The 18,568-nt window shown below is 35.4% G+C and overlaps 1 protein-coding gene across 2 annotated transcripts in view; it reads right to left on the bottom strand.

Moving 5' to 3' along the window:
- Positions 1-18,568, bottom strand: part of IPO11 (importin 11) — a 198,179-nt gene that overhangs the window by 146,624 nt on the left and 32,987 nt on the right. For both annotated transcript variants that reach the window (XM_055332731.1, XM_055332732.1), the window contains exons 4-7: positions 14,982-15,054; positions 13,355-13,558; positions 3,377-3,509; positions 956-1,014 (exon numbers count right to left, since the gene is read on the bottom strand). In XM_055332731.1, coding sequence (XP_055188706.1) covers positions 956-1,014; positions 3,377-3,509; positions 13,355-13,558; positions 14,982-15,054 — 469 coding nt within the window. The remainder of the gene's footprint in view (positions 1-955; positions 1,015-3,376; positions 3,510-13,354; positions 13,559-14,981; positions 15,055-18,568) is intronic.

Consider the following 18,568-nt stretch of genomic DNA (forward strand, 5'->3'; position numbering starts at 1 on the left):
AGAGACACAGGCTGAGGGAGAAGCAAGCTCCATGCAGGGAGCCTGACATAGGACTAGATCCCGGTTTCCAGGATCACACCCTGGGCTGCAGGCAGCGCTAAACCGCTGAGCCACCCGGGCTGCCCTATTACCAGCTTTTAAATTCTTTTAACAGTAGAATCGTTTTTGCAATCAAAATCTTACAGATAGACAAAATATACTGAAGATTTAAAACAAGAGTAACTCTGGTCAGCTCTGGTAAGGCAAACTCTTAAGACCCAACTAGATGTACTTTTTTCACAATTCCTGTTCAACACCCCCAAAGCAATCTACAGAAAGCAGCATTTTAGCTGACTTTAACTTACTATGAAAACTAACATAGATCCGAGTAAATATATAACACAATCTCATTTTGTTTCAGGATTAGATATATACAGCTATATATTCTACACAGAAAAAGTAAATGGTGCCATACAATGAATATACACCACAAATGTTGGGCTTATCAACAGAGTTTTCCCTTCTTGTATATATTGTATATATATATTTTCAAATGACTTACAAAGAGCACACATAAATGTTATGATTGAAGAAAAAATTTCATTTTAAATATAAAAAACAGACAAAGGGAAATATCAAGGGTATAATTAACTATCCACAATGGACCTAGAAATGTTTTAAGAGCATTCAAATTCAAGAAGCTTACCCAAATTCAAATTATAAATATAAAGCTCTCAATGTACCATGGCACTTGAGAACTGTCCTAGGCTTATTTCCTACCCTTCACAAAGGAGCTGCTTTGATATACTAAAAAAAGGCCGTAAGTCTAAAGTATAACATAAACAAAATAGTAAAAGCTCACTCAATACAAACTTGTAAAAGAATGCCAAGCAAAAAGAAGAAGCTTTAAAACATTCAGGAAAATACCAAGCAAGTTCGCAAAGCCATAAAGGACTCAGTAACTTCTTTCACTTACCATCACCTCCATATTCTTATGAGGTTCCACAAATCCATTAACAGTTAATTTACGCAGCACTGAAAAGTAAAATTGAGCTTTATTGCATCTAATTGCCTCGTATACTTTATCCTATTAAAATCATAATCATAACAAAGACTCAGAATCACAAAAGCTTCATCAACTGGGGGTTACTCTAACTTCATCCTTTCATATAATAGTAAAGAAAGGTAATCCCTGGTCATTGGTTTGTTTCCCGTGGGAAAGATGGAATGATAGCCAAGTTCTTGGGACTCAAAAACTGTGTTCCTCTCAGATATCTTAACTACTTATGTTTCTAAGACCATTTTGCAAAATTTAAATTCTATAATTGTTAGTACTTCTCATATGCAATAATCCCTAGTTTGAAACTGAGAAAATTACTACCTCTATTCTATAACCTTGAAATATGTCTCAACAGTGACCAAAAAGCTTCATTTAGTTTTAGGCTACATTAATGAAAATACAGTATCTCCTAAAAAGGATATAAAAGCTAAACTATTTCTAAATCTGAAATAGATTATAGTGCTCAAGTATAAACATCACATTTAATGTATAACCGCTATATTATACACAGGGAGACCAAGCAGGATAAACAACTGGAAGTCAGACCTAGATTTAAATCCTAGCACCAACATCTACAACTGTATTATTTTGAACAACTTTTCTAGATCTCACATTCCTCCTCTATAAACTATGGTTAATAAATTCATTTGTTCACACAAAAGTACTTGCTCTACATCACCAAGAGTGTCCTTTGTTTTGCCCTTCATCACTTGGTTAACTTCCACTCTTCCTACAATAAATCTGGTTCAAACATCACTTTCTCAGTGAAGTCTTTTCTGACCACATGTCAGTTACCATAATATTGTAAGATCACTGTCACATGTCATTTCTGATGTATTTGTGTGATTTTATTATGTCTGTCAACCCAATGTCAAATATCTAACCATGAATTTATTTAAATGGTGAATACATACACACACACAAACACACACACGTTTAAAAGATACTAAATGCACAAAGGTATAAGCTCAGATTACATATAACAAAAACTGTAATCTTAAGTATTGCTCAAATCATAGAAATTTAACAGCTGGGCAGAACAAATATTTTAAAGGGAAATGCTATAGGATTTTTCCAAGTCAAGATATCTTAGAAATGCTACGACCCTGAGACAGGGAAGTACTGAAAGGCTAAAAGCAGGCTAATATACAGTAGAGTTGCATCCTTTCTGTCAGGAGTTACTCTTTGAAATCGGTAAGATAAGAAAACCCCAATCAAAAGTACTCAGGAATATTCCTTGATCGTTAAATACAGAACTTACATAAGTTTTGTATCATAACCTTACACCACTTTCTCTAATTCTTTCTGGATAAATGTTTCCCTCTAAATCCTTTTAATTTCTTCCTCAAGGATGTTGACAAAACCATCTCCACTCACCTATATAACCAATCAACCATGCCATAACAGAGAACCACCTATATAACCAACCAGCAATTAATTTTATTTGACAACAGTTCCTTGAAATTATTCACGCTTTTGTTTACAAGGTTCACCAAAATGTGCTGACCTTTTGAAGTCTGCGCATCCACTGTCTGATGAATGCAAGTGATGCTTGAGAGTATGCAAAGGGTACATCAGCATCCTAAGGTACTAAGGGGAGTATGACAAAAGGGCTTATTTAAGCCAAAGGATGCAAAATAAGCCACAGTAAGAGAGCTAAAAGCTGCCTGAGATCAAACTAATAAACACAAACTAAAAAGAGCCTAAGCACGAGAAGAAGGGAGAGACTGGAAGACAAAGAGCATTTTATAACGGAAAGGAACCTGAGATTATGTTCATCAAGATAAAAAGCTCAGGAAAGATAAAACAGATTTGGGCTAAGGCAATACATACAAGCAAAGCATATGAACCCAGAGGCCAAGATGGTACACCATCCAGCACCTTCTAAAATCCAAGTGAGGCTGAGGTACAAACAAGAAGGACAGAAACTGAGTTCTTACGGAAAACTGGGAGACAGAGCTCACTAACACTTGAGGACCGAAGTTTAGGGAAGTTAGCACAGCAATAAGAGTAGGAGCCTAGAAAGGGAAGTGTAACGTAGAAGCAAAAAAAAAAAAAAAAAAAAAAAAAAAAGTAGAAGTATTTGAAAGAACGTATTCAGAGCCCTGGGACCCCAGCAATGTGACTATTAACAGATCTATCCCACACCTTTACAAATTAGAGGAAAAGCTATTCTCACAAAAGAAAAAAACCACAAATAAGGCCTCATCTCTGAGGGAGAGACTAACCACATATTCTCCAAGGGCAAGGAGGAGCAGATAATCCAACAGAGGAACTATTTGTTGACTCTTCCAAGGTATGTCATTTGCAAAATGAACAAATCAAGTTTAATAGTACCTTTCAATGACAGCAGAGTTCGTTCTAGTGAACTTAGAACTGCAGCTTCATTGCCAGAAGAAACTTGTTGAAGGAATGTGTCTGTATGGTGATTCCACAGAGAGCAGGCAAAATTATAAATTCCAGAAGCTAACTGCAAAGAAATATCAACAAATTTGTTCACAAAAAAAAAAAAAAAATAGATTTCAGTAATCAGATCTACATAGTAATACATTTCATTTTTTATGTCACCTTTTAATTTCAGTTTTAGTCTCCTTTTCAAGGGGATGTGAAATAATTAAATCATTTATCACATTTCAAACTTTTTAAGGCAAAACGAACAGTATTAGGGACCAGTTGTTGGCTGCTGCAGTGTACACACATATACACACCTAAAATATTCGTTGTGCTTGAAACAGTACTTAGTCTAATGCCTGCACTGCAGTCTGACATTTCCATTTATTCCTTTTTTCTTCCACTGATATGTTGCAACACTCAGTTTTTAAGATAAAGACAGACTGTCACTGAGTGTAACACACATAAAACAATATACTAAGAAATACAAAAGAACGAAATTTCTGTGTCCTGCCAGTTCTATCCACGATGGTTTCAGGGCATTTTAAAGCGGGGAAGTACAGACCACAATGCTTGTCAGCCTGCTTTCCTAATATGTACTGCTACTTACAAACCTGACTTTCATAATGGGATGCAGTCGGCCTCTGCCACCCAGGTTAACGCAGAGCCATTTTGTTTTGTTTTGTTTCAGAGAAGGTCTAAGAGCAATGCAGCTGAGTCTACAGGGCCATTTAATTTAAATAAAAACGAGATGAAAGTACATATATAAATGACTAGTTATCATTAACATACTTCAGAATGGTTTTTCTTATTCCACATAAAAGTATATCATTTCCACTAAACACTAGATTTATAGCAAGATTAGAAACCAGGCAGAAATGCAATTCTGTAAATATAAGAAAACTTCCATGAAAAAAAATTTCTATTATTTTAATTCAAAAAAAAATTTTTTTAAGATTTTATTTATTTATTCATGCGAGACACAGAGAGAGAGAGAGAGAGATAGAAAGAGAGGCAGAGACACAGGCAGAGGGAGAAGCAGGCTCCATGCAGGGAGCCCGATGTGGGACTCGATCCTGGGACTCCAGGATCACGCCCTGGGCCAAAGGCAGATGCTCAACCGCTGAGCCATCCAGAGATCCCTAATTCAAAAATTTTAATGGCCTGTGCTTACAGGTGTAGGGTAAGAGCTTTGCCAAATTCCCCTGGTGACTTTGCACGTATCTACATAGGCCACAAAGACAAAGGCTTGAAACTCAATTAATAGGACTACCAACAGAACATATTACAATCCTCCTGGAAAACAAGAAATGGAAAGCTTGTAAGGAACTGCTACCAGGCCGTGTTCCTGCTCACCTCCTCACCTTCCAGGTTCTGATGAGATACAAGCTTTTCTGACCCATCCCCCTCAAAAGAGAGCTGCAGAAAATAAAACCACTTAGTTATGGTCTAGAACCAGCTCCTTAGCAATGGGGCATCCCACAATTTGCACCTGAGTCATTCAGTCCATATTGCTTTGGTCAACCTTTTAGGTAAGTGGAACAAAAACCACAGAAACTTGGTACCAATGTATCTAATCTCATTTCTCTGTCTAAAATAAGTAATAAATTGTCAGAATCTAAAAGGGCCTTTGTCTTTACCAAATGATCAGTAAAAGCTGGAGTAGGCCCTTGCTTGAAACAAGTACAGTGACTCCTTATTAAGTAAGCTTCAGCATATTCTCAAGTACACATGGAATACTTCTGAGAATGAAATCAAGTTATTTCATCTTAATGTCTCATGACAGCCAAAATATAGGAGTGATAATTGTTTCAACACTGTTTTACAGCAAGCAGCAGTAACACAAACAGTTAAGGATCTAATACTGACATCAACAGGCAATAATCTAATCCAATTTTCTAATCTAATCAGAAGAAAGAAACACTTCAAAAAACTTGTAAACTTTACTTATAACTATAGTGAACTTCAGTATTTTTCTTAGTAAGTCCTTTCTTAGAAAATGAGGTTAAATATATGTCTAGAATTGGAAAATCCACAATTTCAATTTTATTACACTTACTGTGTAATTTTAAATTAGAGCATCCTACACTTTTCCAAACATATAAATCATCAAAATATGTCTGCCAGAAAAGTGAAAGAAAAGAAAGAGATTTAGAGGCAAAGAAGGAGTAGTAATGATATATAAGACCTAAAAGTAAAGTTTTAAACTAAAGTATAATTTCTTATTGCAGCAAATATTTCAACAAAATAAACAAGTCTTTAGCCCTGACCATAATTTTTAGACCTGCTTTATACGTATGTAGTAAATAAAATTTAAGGAGTGCCATACCCCAATTTCAAATAAGAACAGAAGATTATTTCACTCTAAAGCAGTCTCTTGCTTACAAATTACTTTCTAACCCTCCTCTCCATCCCCTCCTCCTTAAAACTACTTGTTTCGCATTAACTTCTACACAGATTTCATTCAAAATGTTTAGACGGATGTCTATATAAAAATTTGTTTTCTATCAGTGGATCTGAAGTCCCTTGAACTCTTGTAAAAGGTATTTTCAGGAAACAAGTATTTATGCAGATACTATTAACTACATGATAAAATTAACAAAGGTTACAACGAGTAAGAGTAGACATTTACTGAACCTACTCTGCACTAGGCAATGCTCTCAGCCTTTTACCTTTATCACCTTATTTAATCATCACAATCTAAAAAGTAGATATCCCCATTTTACAATGAAGAAGTCGAGGTAAAGAAAGGTTAAGTAACTTGCCCAAGAGTAAAGAGCATAATTAGTAAGAGGAAGAGACCAGACTGAAATCAATGAAAGTGCTCAGAGCTTAGATTTTTAACTTCTCTGTTCTAATGCCTCTTAATACACAGTACATAGCAATTAACTACATAGTAATATAATAAAAGAAATAAACATTAGTTGTACAAATCCTATTTAAACTTTTTAATACCACAATACCAAGTAGATACTATCCCATACATTCAGAATCAATTATAGTAAATCCTGTTCTCCAAAAGTTATGTAACAATTCAATAATGTCAGAATTTTCTTTTCATAAAAACAAAAAGGAAAACTGCCCGACACTACCTGAGATCAAAACTGCTGCTAATATGGATGCAATAGATTGCTTGAATCAGAATCTCACCTAACAAATTCTTCCGGAAGCCTTACCCTCCTTGGTATAACACTCAACAGAATAACATGTACTTCTCTTCTATTATTTACATGAATACCTATGCAAGACAGCTAATATAAACTGAACATTGTTCATACATAAATATATAATCTTTGTATGTATATATAATTTGGAGCAAGTCCCATTCATTAATCCTAAGAGTCATAGGGCCTTTTATCTAATTCCCAACATCCTCCTCTAACACTACATGCCACACTCAATAAAGAAAACAACAGCAACCCATTCCCTAGTTTCTCAATTAAAAAGTAAGATTAAGCCTGAGAAAATAAGCTGACAAAATGAAATCTGACACCAGCTGAAAAAAAAAACAAAACAAAACATGTAAGGGATAATCTACCATCCTAAACCAACAGCATAATATAACTGAACTTAAGAGGTTCAGGGCATGGGGTGCATCAAATACAACACAATCCAAGAAGTGATGAAAAGAAAGAACCTGTTCTTTGTTACAAATAAGGAAACAGCTCTCAAAGCAATATCAGGCAGTGAGGCTAGTAGTACTGGAAACTTTTATTCAATTGATCAGGGGGCAGGAGCAAGGAGATCACGAAGGCACTTAGGTTCAACTGCTCTTACCTAGCATGTCAATATGCTGTTGCTGGTGCATACATCTTATGTTCAAAAACTGGAAGAGAACTCTGCCCACTGGAGGAGACCTTAGAGTTATAACGAACTAAAGGTAACTTTAGCGCAACTTTGGAGGCTTCTGCCCAGGTCCTCACTTCTAATCCTGCTCAAACTGGCTCAAGCAAGGGCTACCAGGCAAGAAGCACCTAGCAAGGGGCTCTCAAGTGAAACACCTAGAACTGTTGGTTCTGCAAGATAAAACACATTCCTCCCTTTCTTTTGTCTCCCTCCTCAGCTTTCGGCCCTCTTATATGGGCCCTCTAATATGAGTAACTTCCTGTTGCATTCTAGCTAACAGAAACATGTCAGATTAATTTTCAACATATTTTACAATAACATGAGCATAACATTAGCAAAATGGCAAAACTACTTTAAGTGTTGTAATTTTTTCATGCACTACTTCTGTTCCCGGAGAATCTCTCTATATAGAATTCTATCACCTGAATATGCACATTGTAAATTATGGTATACGTACCAAACATAAAATCCTCCCTACTCACTCCCAATACAAAAATATATATATATATATATACCACAGAACATCTGTGTACACTGTACCACAGGTTCTTACTGTCACAAAAGTAAACAAAAGGAAGTTTTTCATTATGGTGGAATCAGTCATTACAGTAAAATTCCATTTTGCTCCATAAAATTGTCTTCTTTTCCTTTTACAGCTTTACTCTAATACATGTGTAAGAAAATTGTGTAATTCAGATAATCAAAGGTTCTATCCTTTCTACTTTAAGCAACTTTCAGTAAATTTTGAAATTTTCAGCCTCATTTCTTAAACATAATATCATAATATTTACAGATTTAAGGAAAAGTTAGATCTTTATTAATTCTTCTTGCTTTCTAGCCCTGAAAATTAACAATTATGAAAGTATTACTTTGATTAGTCATATAATTATGAAAAGCACTTAAGTAGCTTGGCACACAGCAGGTATTGCTCAATGAAGGCATAGAGCATTTAAGACAAAAATCAAAGAAGAACCAGTTGTACTGAGGAAGAAAATTTTTTTAAATTTATTTTTATTTATTTTTCTTTTTTGAGGAAGAAAATTTTAATTGACATTCTCCTTTGTCTCCTATTCCATTTGGAGCTAAACACCTAGTTAAGGACATTAGGGGTCTATTAAAAATCTCATTCAAGATTCTTTTTAGCAGGCCTACAAAAAAAGGGCCTCTACACAAACTGGGATGGTTGGAATGAAGAAGCAGCAATGGAACAACCCTTTCAGCCCAAGAGTAAAAGGGATAAGACAGATAATGAAGGAGGAAATCACAAAATTTGTTTAGAAGCACTGTCAACTAGCCTATATAAACAAGTCCTGCCCTGTTCTACCTGTCCCAGAAAATACCAACAGCTGTGTGCTCATAGATGGCTCAGATGGAAAAGGAGAAATAATGAAGCAAGTAGGCAAAAGAAAAACTTTTCTTCCACGTTTTCTTTTTAAAAATGTGGAGGGAGAAGGGAGACAATTCAGTGAGACAATATAAAAATAAGCTATTTAATGAAACATTTTAGGTACCGGTTCACAAAACCACAAATACTTGCACTTTCTTTTTCTAAACCAGAAGAAACAGTGCCACCCACTGATGGCTGAGTGATTTTTAACCGATAAGTACAAAGACTTCATTCCTTGAATGTCAAAAGGGAACCATTACAGGAATTATTTCTTTTAGCATTTAAAATGTTCCTACACTTTTTTAGCCTCCAGAACACAGTTCTCACAATTTTGTCCTAAGAAACATTACCAATGAGACACTTTCAAATCAAAGTCTTGTAACTCATCACTAATAGTGAAGCACAAAATTTTACCCATAATCTATAGTGTCAAATCTGCTTAACCTCAATCTCAATAGTCATGAGATGTAAAACATACAAAATCCTATAAAATAAATGAGTCAAATCTTTCACCAAGTAGCATGGGGGAAAAAAAGGAAATGAATACTAAAGTAAAAGATATTTAAAACACTTGACCAAACACCATGAAGTTAGAGATTTCTAAAAAGTAAGTATCAAAGTCTGCTACAAAGCTGAGCAATCTTACACTAACCATCTCAAAGTAGCTATGTGGTTCCCTTTTGTTAGCTTATTTAGAAAACATACTAACTCATCAAGAAGACTATTCTGAAGTATGACTGGGCTTTGAACAACATGAGGGTTAGGGGCAACTCCCACTTCCACACGCATTCAAAAATTTGTGAATAACTTCTGACTCCCCCAAAACCTAACTACAAATAGCCTACTGTTGACTGGAAGCATTCCTGGTACCATAAGCAGTGGGTTAACCCATGTATTTTGTCTGTCATATGTATTATACACTGTATTCTTAAAATAAATTGAGTTAGAAAAGAGAGAATGTTACTACAAAAATAAGAAAAATACATTTACAGAACTGTACTGTAAAAAACTCTGTAAGTGGACCTGCTCAGTGCAAACCTGTGCTCTGAGGGTCAACTATACTGTAATGTGGTTTTCACCTTGCCTCAGTTTTCTCTTACCTTCATCATGCAAACAACATACACTCTGTTTAGTGGGAATTTATTCATCATCAACCCTTCAGTTTTTAAAATGTCTAAGTTTTATTCTTGGCCACATAAACAACCTAACACGTATTTTCTTCTCTGGCAGATTTTAATAGCTTACTAAATGATGTCTGAGGGTTTATATCTTAGGACTTTCCCCATGAATGCCTTCCATCTCCCTCAGTATTGCATATATTTCTTGTATGTGATAAGCAATCATTTATCTGTTGACTCTGAAGCAGAAGAATGTAAGATTTATTCCTAACTTACAGCCTAAAAAGATGTCTAACAAAACAAATCATAGAAAATGTCCTTTTCAGAGATTCATACTGAAGTAATTTAGTAATTTTGAATGAAAGAAGTAGTCATGATTTGCTCCAGCAAAGAGGAAAAGCAAACAGAGACACACCTCAAGAAAAAATAAATGTGGATTAAAGGTATATGGACTGTCCTCTTAGCAAGATTACATTTGAAATTTACTGAACTGTTTATATATCAAAATTGCACAGCAAAAATTGACAGGTGTTATGTCAAAAAAATTTTTTTAAAAGGAACAAAACTAAATACACAAAGGTCTTGGCTTTTAGACAAAAACAATATTAAAAATGCTAATATCTCTATCTAAATTATGCTGTAACTCCATCTCAAAACTTTCATGGTGCTTACAGAGATTAACCTGAAGTAATAAAGATTATAAATTCATATAATTACACAACTTTAGAACTGAAAGGATTTTAAAGAATCATAAAATTTAAGTGTCTTGCTCAAAATCCCAAAGCTGCTCTGCTCATAGAGAACAATGGAAAACATTTCTTCTCTGTTAATCTAAATTTCTAAAAAACAAGTGAAATATATTGCTTTCAAATGATCTTTTCATGTATTTTTAGGTTTGGATTGCTTCACTTACCACATATACTTTTATGGATTACACATCATGTCTGCAAAATATTAACTGGTTAATACATTTATAATTACATTAGAATTGGGATTTGTACCTTAAATTTCCTTGCTTTCATAGACTTTAGATCTTGATTTTAACAGTTAATATCAGTATTTCTATATTCAGGTTTCTATGAAAGCATACTGTTTTATAGAAAACAAATTCTTTTTTGTGTCAAACCAAGCTCAATTTCGTGACTGCAAAGAATTTTCAAATCAATTATTGACTGTAATATGTCCCTCTCAAAAGAACATAATTTATTTAATGTGAAAGAAAAATAAGATACAGTAACTATTGGGACAAACTGAGCAGCAGTTTACATTTTTAAGCGCACACTGCACTACTCTTCTAGAGGAACTAGCTCAACTAAGAGCTTACATTTTTTATGTGGGAAACTAATTTAGTACATGAAGACCCTCTTAGCAGCATCATAGTAAAAATATTTTTAAAAGAACTTTCTCATACTTCAGATAACCAAAATGAGAGACAGGCTACTTTATTAACTAGCAAAACCGCTTTTTATAATATCTTCCTACATATACCACCTTCAATTAAACTAAACATCTTATACCCCAAACCCATCAGACATGTCTCCTCTTGGGTTCCCCTCTATACTATGCTCCATGTTTCCAGGTTCAGCTGCTCCAGTCAATACTGAAAGATACTAAGCTAATTTTTTTCCAGATGTCTTAAGTTTTACATATCCTCCCAAAACTCCTGCTCTTGAAAGTTTTACACTATGCTACTTCGAAATCTAGAAGGTACTAAGAAAAGTCTCCTATTTATTCATTTAACAAGCAGTTCTTGAGCACCACCCATTTCTATGCATTCTTCTGGGCTTAACAACAAGACTATAACAATAAAGGCTACAAATCCACTCTCACGAAGCTCATGGTATAGTGGGTCTCAGAAAGATAAGTCAACAATTTTAAAGTCAGCGCTATGGAATAAGTACTGTGCTGGAAGTACACACAAGATGCTAGGAAGACCTATATTTTATAGTGTATAGAGAGGAAACAGCCTCAAACTACAAGAAAACTGACCAACAAAGTAGAAGGAGTCAGAAAGCTAACAACACAAAGAAGCTATCTAGAATACAGCCTCTTATTAGATACAATTTGTAGAGCCTTCTTAGGCTAAATATAAATTATCCCTAAAAACTGTAAAGCAACATATTAGAATACAACCTGAGAAAACTGAACTATGAATTCAGACTTCTAAAGAAGGTACTCTTTCATAAAATCATTGCAACCCTCAACCTTCTAGACATTTGACTTGGGAAAACAACCAATATAAAAGTAAGTGGAAGAGTGTAAGATTGAGATAAATGTGCGCAAAATCAGCAAGAAATTCACAGCAAGACCGGAGAGAATAAACAGTCCATTTCTTAAATCTTAGTTGGGTATCAAGCAAAAGCAATAAGGACTTAAAAAGCAACCTTCAACAAAAAAGAATTTCTCTTATACTCAAACCCTTGGATAAACCTAATATTGGCTATTTTTAAAGACTTTTTTAAAGATTTTATTTATTTATTCATGAGAGACAGAGAGAGAGAGACTGAGAGAGAGAGAGAGCACGCATAAGCATGAGTTGGGGGGGGCAGAGTGTAAGGAGAACAGTGGAGGGAGAGGAGGAGCAGAGGGAGAAACAGACTCCTTGTTGAACAGGAAGCTCAACTGGGGGGCTTGATCCTAGGACACCCAGGACCACGACCTGAGCCAAAGGCAAACACTTACCAACCGCGCGAGCCCCCAGGTACCCCTAATATTGGCTACTTAAACTAAGTTAAAAGTAGATAACCTAATGTGATCCTGGCTTAAACTCTGGTATACGTGATAATTATCTGGAAGTCTGTTAGAAACGCAAATTCCCAAATTATATCCTCAAAGCAAGGATTACAAAGGCAAATACTATTAAAAATACTATGAGGGATCCCTGGGTGGCGCAGCGGTTTGGCACCTGCCTTTGGCCCAGGGCGCGATCCTGGAGACCCGGGATCGAATCCCACATCGGGCTCCCGGTGCATGGAGCCTGCTTCTCCCTCTGCCTGTATCTCTGCCTCTCTCTCTTTCTCTCTCTGTGACTATCATAAATAAATAAAAATTAAAAAAAAATAAAAAATAAAAAAATTAAAAAAATAAAAATACTATGAGACTAGTTACATGGTGCAGTCCAAAACATTAGGTTGAACAATATGAAAACCACAACTTTAATAAGGTAAAAATAATCAAATACAAAAATGTCAAAGCAAGCAAGTGAACAAGGTGAAGTCTTTTCAGCAAATGATGCTAAGACACCCAATAAAGGGCTCTCACCAGTTATGTCAGACTCCTTCCCATATCTGCCCTACATACATCAATTATCCAGGAACGTCAATTTTAACGTTCTATACTTCAACTCTATCTCTCACAAATGTCTACTTTATCACAGCTTCTTTTTTCCATCTGAACTTCAAAAGCCTCAAAACAATCTCTGCCTTCAGACCATTTTCTACCAACCAATCCCTGCTTACTGGCAACTAAGCAATATTACTTGTCATATCAGTAGCCAGTTTAAAATCTTTTTACAGACATTTTTATACCGGTAGCAGTTTTCATAATCAAATTTAACTATGTTAAATCACTTACATCATAAAACAATTTTCTATCAGCAGCCAGACGTTTGGAAGCCAGAGTCTTGGTAACATGATAGAAGGTAAGTAATGCTCTGTGCTGTCGAAGATCATCTTGGACTTTCACAGATTCTATAAGAGTGGGAATCAGTTCAGGCCACTGTCTAGGACAGTCCAATCGAGCAACTTTTGCAATCAGCACTGCAATCTGAGTTGCAATCTAAAGAGAAAAAAATTAATCATCAGAAATACACATATGTAAGCAAATCAACAGATAAGAAATGAATTCACAGTTGAAAATTATCTTTTGGTTAGTTAAGACATCTGACAAAATGTGAGTAAAATTACTTAAGACGGTGGTTCACAAAGTATGGTCTAGAGAGGAGCAGGTTAAGACCTTTTTAGAGGTCTGCGAGGTCCTCCCTTTCCCTCATTCATCAGTATGAAGCTAGATTTTAATATAACTTTTCCCCATTCTAACAGAGTAAATGAACAAACAGATATGAAAATCTAGATGTCTTCTTTTAAATACTCAGACACTATGGAGATATGCAAAAAAGCACAATAAGGATACTCTTCTCCTTAAATATTTGTTGAACTATGGTTTATTTTCTAAAATTCTATTACGTTAACAATTAGTGGTTTTATTATTTTTAGTTAATATATTTTTAAAATTTTACTTATTTATTCATAACAGATGCAGAGAGAGAGGCAGAGAGGCAGGCAGAGACAGAGGCAGAGGGAGAAGCAGGTTCCTCACAGGAAACCTGATACAGGACTTGATCCCCGAACTCCTGGATCATGCCCTGAGACAAAGGCAGATGCTCAACTCCTGAGCTACTGAGGCGTTCCTTTAGTTAATATTTTTAAATTTCTGTCTTAACTACTAACACAGTACATATCAACAGATATAACACTTTTGAAATATTCAAGTTAAAATAAGTGTAGTAAACAATATCTTATAAAAATTTAAGAAATTTTTGTAACCATAAGCAAAACTTCTAAAAAAAAATATCTCACTCTAAAGGAAAGAAAAAAAATTGAATTGTGTAATCTATTAACTAACCAACTCAGGATATACAGTGAGAACTGAAAATATGATGGATGAAGGAAACAGACAAGATATCCTGTAGTTTAAAAAAAAAGGAGGGGGATCCCTGGGTGGCGCAGCGGTTTGGCGCCTGCCTTTGGCCCAGGGCGCAATCCTGGAGACCCGGGATCGAATCCCACATCGGGCTCCCGGTGCATGGAGCCTGCTTCTCCCTCTGCCTGTGTCTCTGCCTCTCTCATTCTCTCTCTCTCTCTGTGTCTGTCATGAATAAATAAATAAAATCTTTAAAAAAAAAAAAAAAGGAGAGGAGGAAATAACATAAATCATTAAAATTAATTTCTAAGACTACAAACACAGAGATACTTGCTTTCAATAGTGTGTATCTTAAAATGACTTCTGAATTTTAAAACACTACCCAAATATCACCAAATTTCTTAACAGTTAGAACTGAATCTAAAAATTTAAAACCCATAAACATCACAAATGGACATCATAAAATTTCATCTTTAGTGACAAAAAACAAAAGTTGTTTGGGGAAGAAGTAAAAATTAAGGCAAAAGAAACAATATTTAGCATTTGTTTTCTCACTAACCTGGTTTACTGGTTCATTGAAGTTGGTGATTAGCCCTGCACGCAATGTAGACTTCTCCTCCTCTGAGAGAGCACTGCAAAAAGATTTATTTATTATACAAGAGAATGCTACCTAACTATAAATACTGGTAAACACTATTTGAATTTTAACAATCAAAAGCCTTTCAAACAAAGGATCCTGATTAGTTTGGGAAAATAAATAGAATTATTTCCTTCTTTTTTTTTTAAGATTTTATTTATTTATTCATGGGAGACACAGAGGGAGACACAGAGAGAGAGGCAGAGACACAGGCAGAGCGAGAAGCAGGTTCCCCGTGAGGAGCCCGATACGGGACTCAATCCCAGAACCCCGGGATCATGACCTGACCAACCACTGAGCCACCAGGCATCCCTAAATAGAATTATTTCCATTACTTATAATATTGGCACATCAAGTAATTCATATGCATAAAATTTCCTTCATGATTCAATAAATATGAACCATAAAATAGTAAATAGGAAATAAGACAAAACCAGAGTAAGAAATGTAGTATTTTGATGTTTGTTTTGATTGATGTAAAAATAGTCACCCAAAAAGAAAAAATTAATAGCTGCTATAAGAAATGCATATGAGTAAATATTAAGTCCTACACTGACTTCTTTTATAAAATCTGAGTGAAGTTATTCTATGGGGTAATAAGAACGATCAGGAATCAGAAGATATCTGGGATGAAAGACTTATTAGAAATCAACGAGTTTAAAACCTAGGGCCTTCAGAACAAGCAAAACCCTGATAATCATCTTCATTTTAGACTTCTAGCCTCCTGAACTGTGAGAGAATACAATTCTATTGCTTTAAGTCACCTAGTATCTGGTAATTAATGATGGCACAATCTAAGAAACTAACGCAGCATCTAAAAACAATGTAGGCAGCCAGGACTTGAAAGACGGGCGTCTTAGAAAGAAGGGAAAGAGCTATGCTCAACCAGTACATTTCTCCCTGAGGTATTTGCCTACAAAAAAAATCAAGGTGAGAGCAGCAGCTACAAGACATAATAAGCGTGGAAGAGATTTCACCAGGTCTCAGCGCTGGAAAAACAAAAACTGAAGTTCAGGGCCAACCAAAAGGCAATACTTTGATAAACACCCAAAGTTTGCTGCTGAAACCTTAAGACAGCTAAAAATTCGGATTAAGAGCAAACCAGAAAGAGACCACCTTCAACTAAATCAAGGATGAAGTCATATCCTATATGCCTGCCTGGAAAAAAAAATTAAATTCTCTTTGGAGAAAAAAATCAAAATTCCAAGTCTCTCCAATTTTCTTTTCCTTTTTTTTTTTTAAGATTTTATTCATTTGTTCATGAGAGACACAGATAGAGGGGAAGAGACACAGGCAGAGGGAGAAGCAGGCTCCATGCAGGGAGCCCAAGTGGGACCCAATCCTGGGACTCCAGTATCACACCCTGAGCCGAAAGCAGATGCTCAACCACTGAGCCACCCAGGCATCCTTCTCCAATTTTCCTTAAAAAATGCTTAGCATTCAGTCAAAACCTATCAGGCACAATACAAACCAAGTAAAAATTATTAAAATCAAAACACAAATAGAAAAAGGAGATATAAACATTGTAATTAACAAAATCACTCTTAAAACGATTATGATTAAATTGTCCAAGAACACAGGGTGAAAACTGTATTATTTCACTACAGAAGTGGAATTTGTTTTTTAAAAATAACAAAGGGAGCAGCACCTGGGTAGCTCAGTCAGTTGAGCATCTGCTCTCAGCTAGGCTCATGATCCCAGGGTCATGGGATCAAGTCTTGCATCAGACTCCCTGATCAGTATGGAGTCTGCTTCTGCCTCTGCCTCTCCCTCTACTTTCTGTTCTCTCTCCCTCTCTCACTCATTCTCCTTTCAAATAAATAAATAAGATCTTAAAAAAAAAAAAAAATACCAAAGGGAAATCCTAGAACTGATTTAAAAAAAAAAAAAAAAAAAGCAAAACAAAAAGGTAACAAACTTGAAGAAAGGTCAGTGGAAAATACCCAGATTAAAATATGAGAAAAAAACACTTCTAAGAGCACCTGGCTGGCTCAGTCGGTAGAACATGTGATTCTTCCTCTCTAAGTCATGAGTTCAAGCCCCACAATGGGTGTAGAGTTAACTTAAAAAAAAAAAAAAAAAAAAAAACGGAATCAAGGTGAACAGGAGAAAAAAAATAAAAAATGAAAATAACTAAAGGAATGCACTGACACTAGCAAGCATAATAACATTCACTTTATAGGGATCCCAGAAAGAGAAGAGAGAAAAGAGGGCAGAAAATGTATTTGAAGTAGCAGCTGAGAACTTCCTGAATCTAGGGAAACAGATATCCAGACCCAGAAGACACAGAGGGCCCCCAAAAGAAACAACCCAAAGAGATCCATGCCAAGACAAATATTAATTAAAATGGCAAAAAAGCTGTAATATGAGATCAGTAAAATCAGCAAGAAAAAAGAAAAGTTACATACAAGGAAGACCCCACAAGGCTATAAATAGGGGATTTTTCAGCAGAAACTCAACAGGTCAGAGAAAGTGGCATGATATATTCAAAATGATAAAAGAAAAAAAAAACTGCAATCAAGACACTACCCAGTCAGGCTGTCACTCAGAATAGGAGAGTAAAGAGTTTCCCAGACAAAAGTTAAAGAAATTCATGCACACTAAACCAGCCCTACAAGAAATGTTAAAGTGGACTCCTTGAGTAAAAAAGAAAGACCTTAAGTTCGAGTAAGCAAAGTGGGACAGAGAGAAGCAGTAAAATTAAGTGTATCTATAAATATCAGTCAAGGGATTCACAAAATAAAAGGATGTAACGTATGACACTATATACCTAAAACATGGAGAGGGGAGTCGTAAGAACAGGTTCAAACTTAAGCAACCATCAACTTACAATAGACTGCTATATGCAGAAGACATCACATGTAAACATAATGGTAATCACAAATCATAAAACGGTAACAGATATCCAAAAAATAAAGAGAAAGAAAATAAGTTTATCACTAAAGAAAGCCAGCATACCATGAAAGAAAGAGAATAGAGAAGAACTACAAAAACAACTACAACACAAGTAACAAAATGGCAATAAGTACATTTATCTATGAATAATTATTTTTTTTATAAATTTTTTTAAATTTTTATTTATTTATGATAGTCACAAAGAGAGAGAGAGAGAGACAGAGACACAGGCAGAGGGAGAAGCAGGCTCCATGCACCGGGAGCCCGACGTGGGATTCGATCCCGAGTCCAGGATCGCGCCCTGGGCCAAAGGCAGGCTCTAAACCACTGCGCCACCCAGGGATCCCTGAATAATTACTTTAAATGCAAATGGACTAAACACTCCACAATCAAAAGTCATAAGGTGACAAAATGGATGAAAAAGTAACACCGATCTATATGCTGCCTACCAGAGACTTCTTTCAGACCTGAAGACGCGTGTATTGAAAGTAAAGGGATAGAAAAGTATTTATCAAGCAAATGGCTGTCAAAAGAAAGCTAGAATACTTATATCAAACAAGAAAGACTCTAAAACAAACCCTGTAACAAGAGACAAAGGAGGACAGTTTGTAGTC

This window comes from Nyctereutes procyonoides, unplaced genomic scaffold (genome assembly GCF_905146905.1).
Source record: "Nyctereutes procyonoides isolate TBG_1078 unplaced genomic scaffold, NYPRO_anot_genome, whole genome shotgun sequence".
Lineage (NCBI taxonomy): Eukaryota > Metazoa > Chordata > Mammalia > Carnivora > Canidae > Nyctereutes > Nyctereutes procyonoides.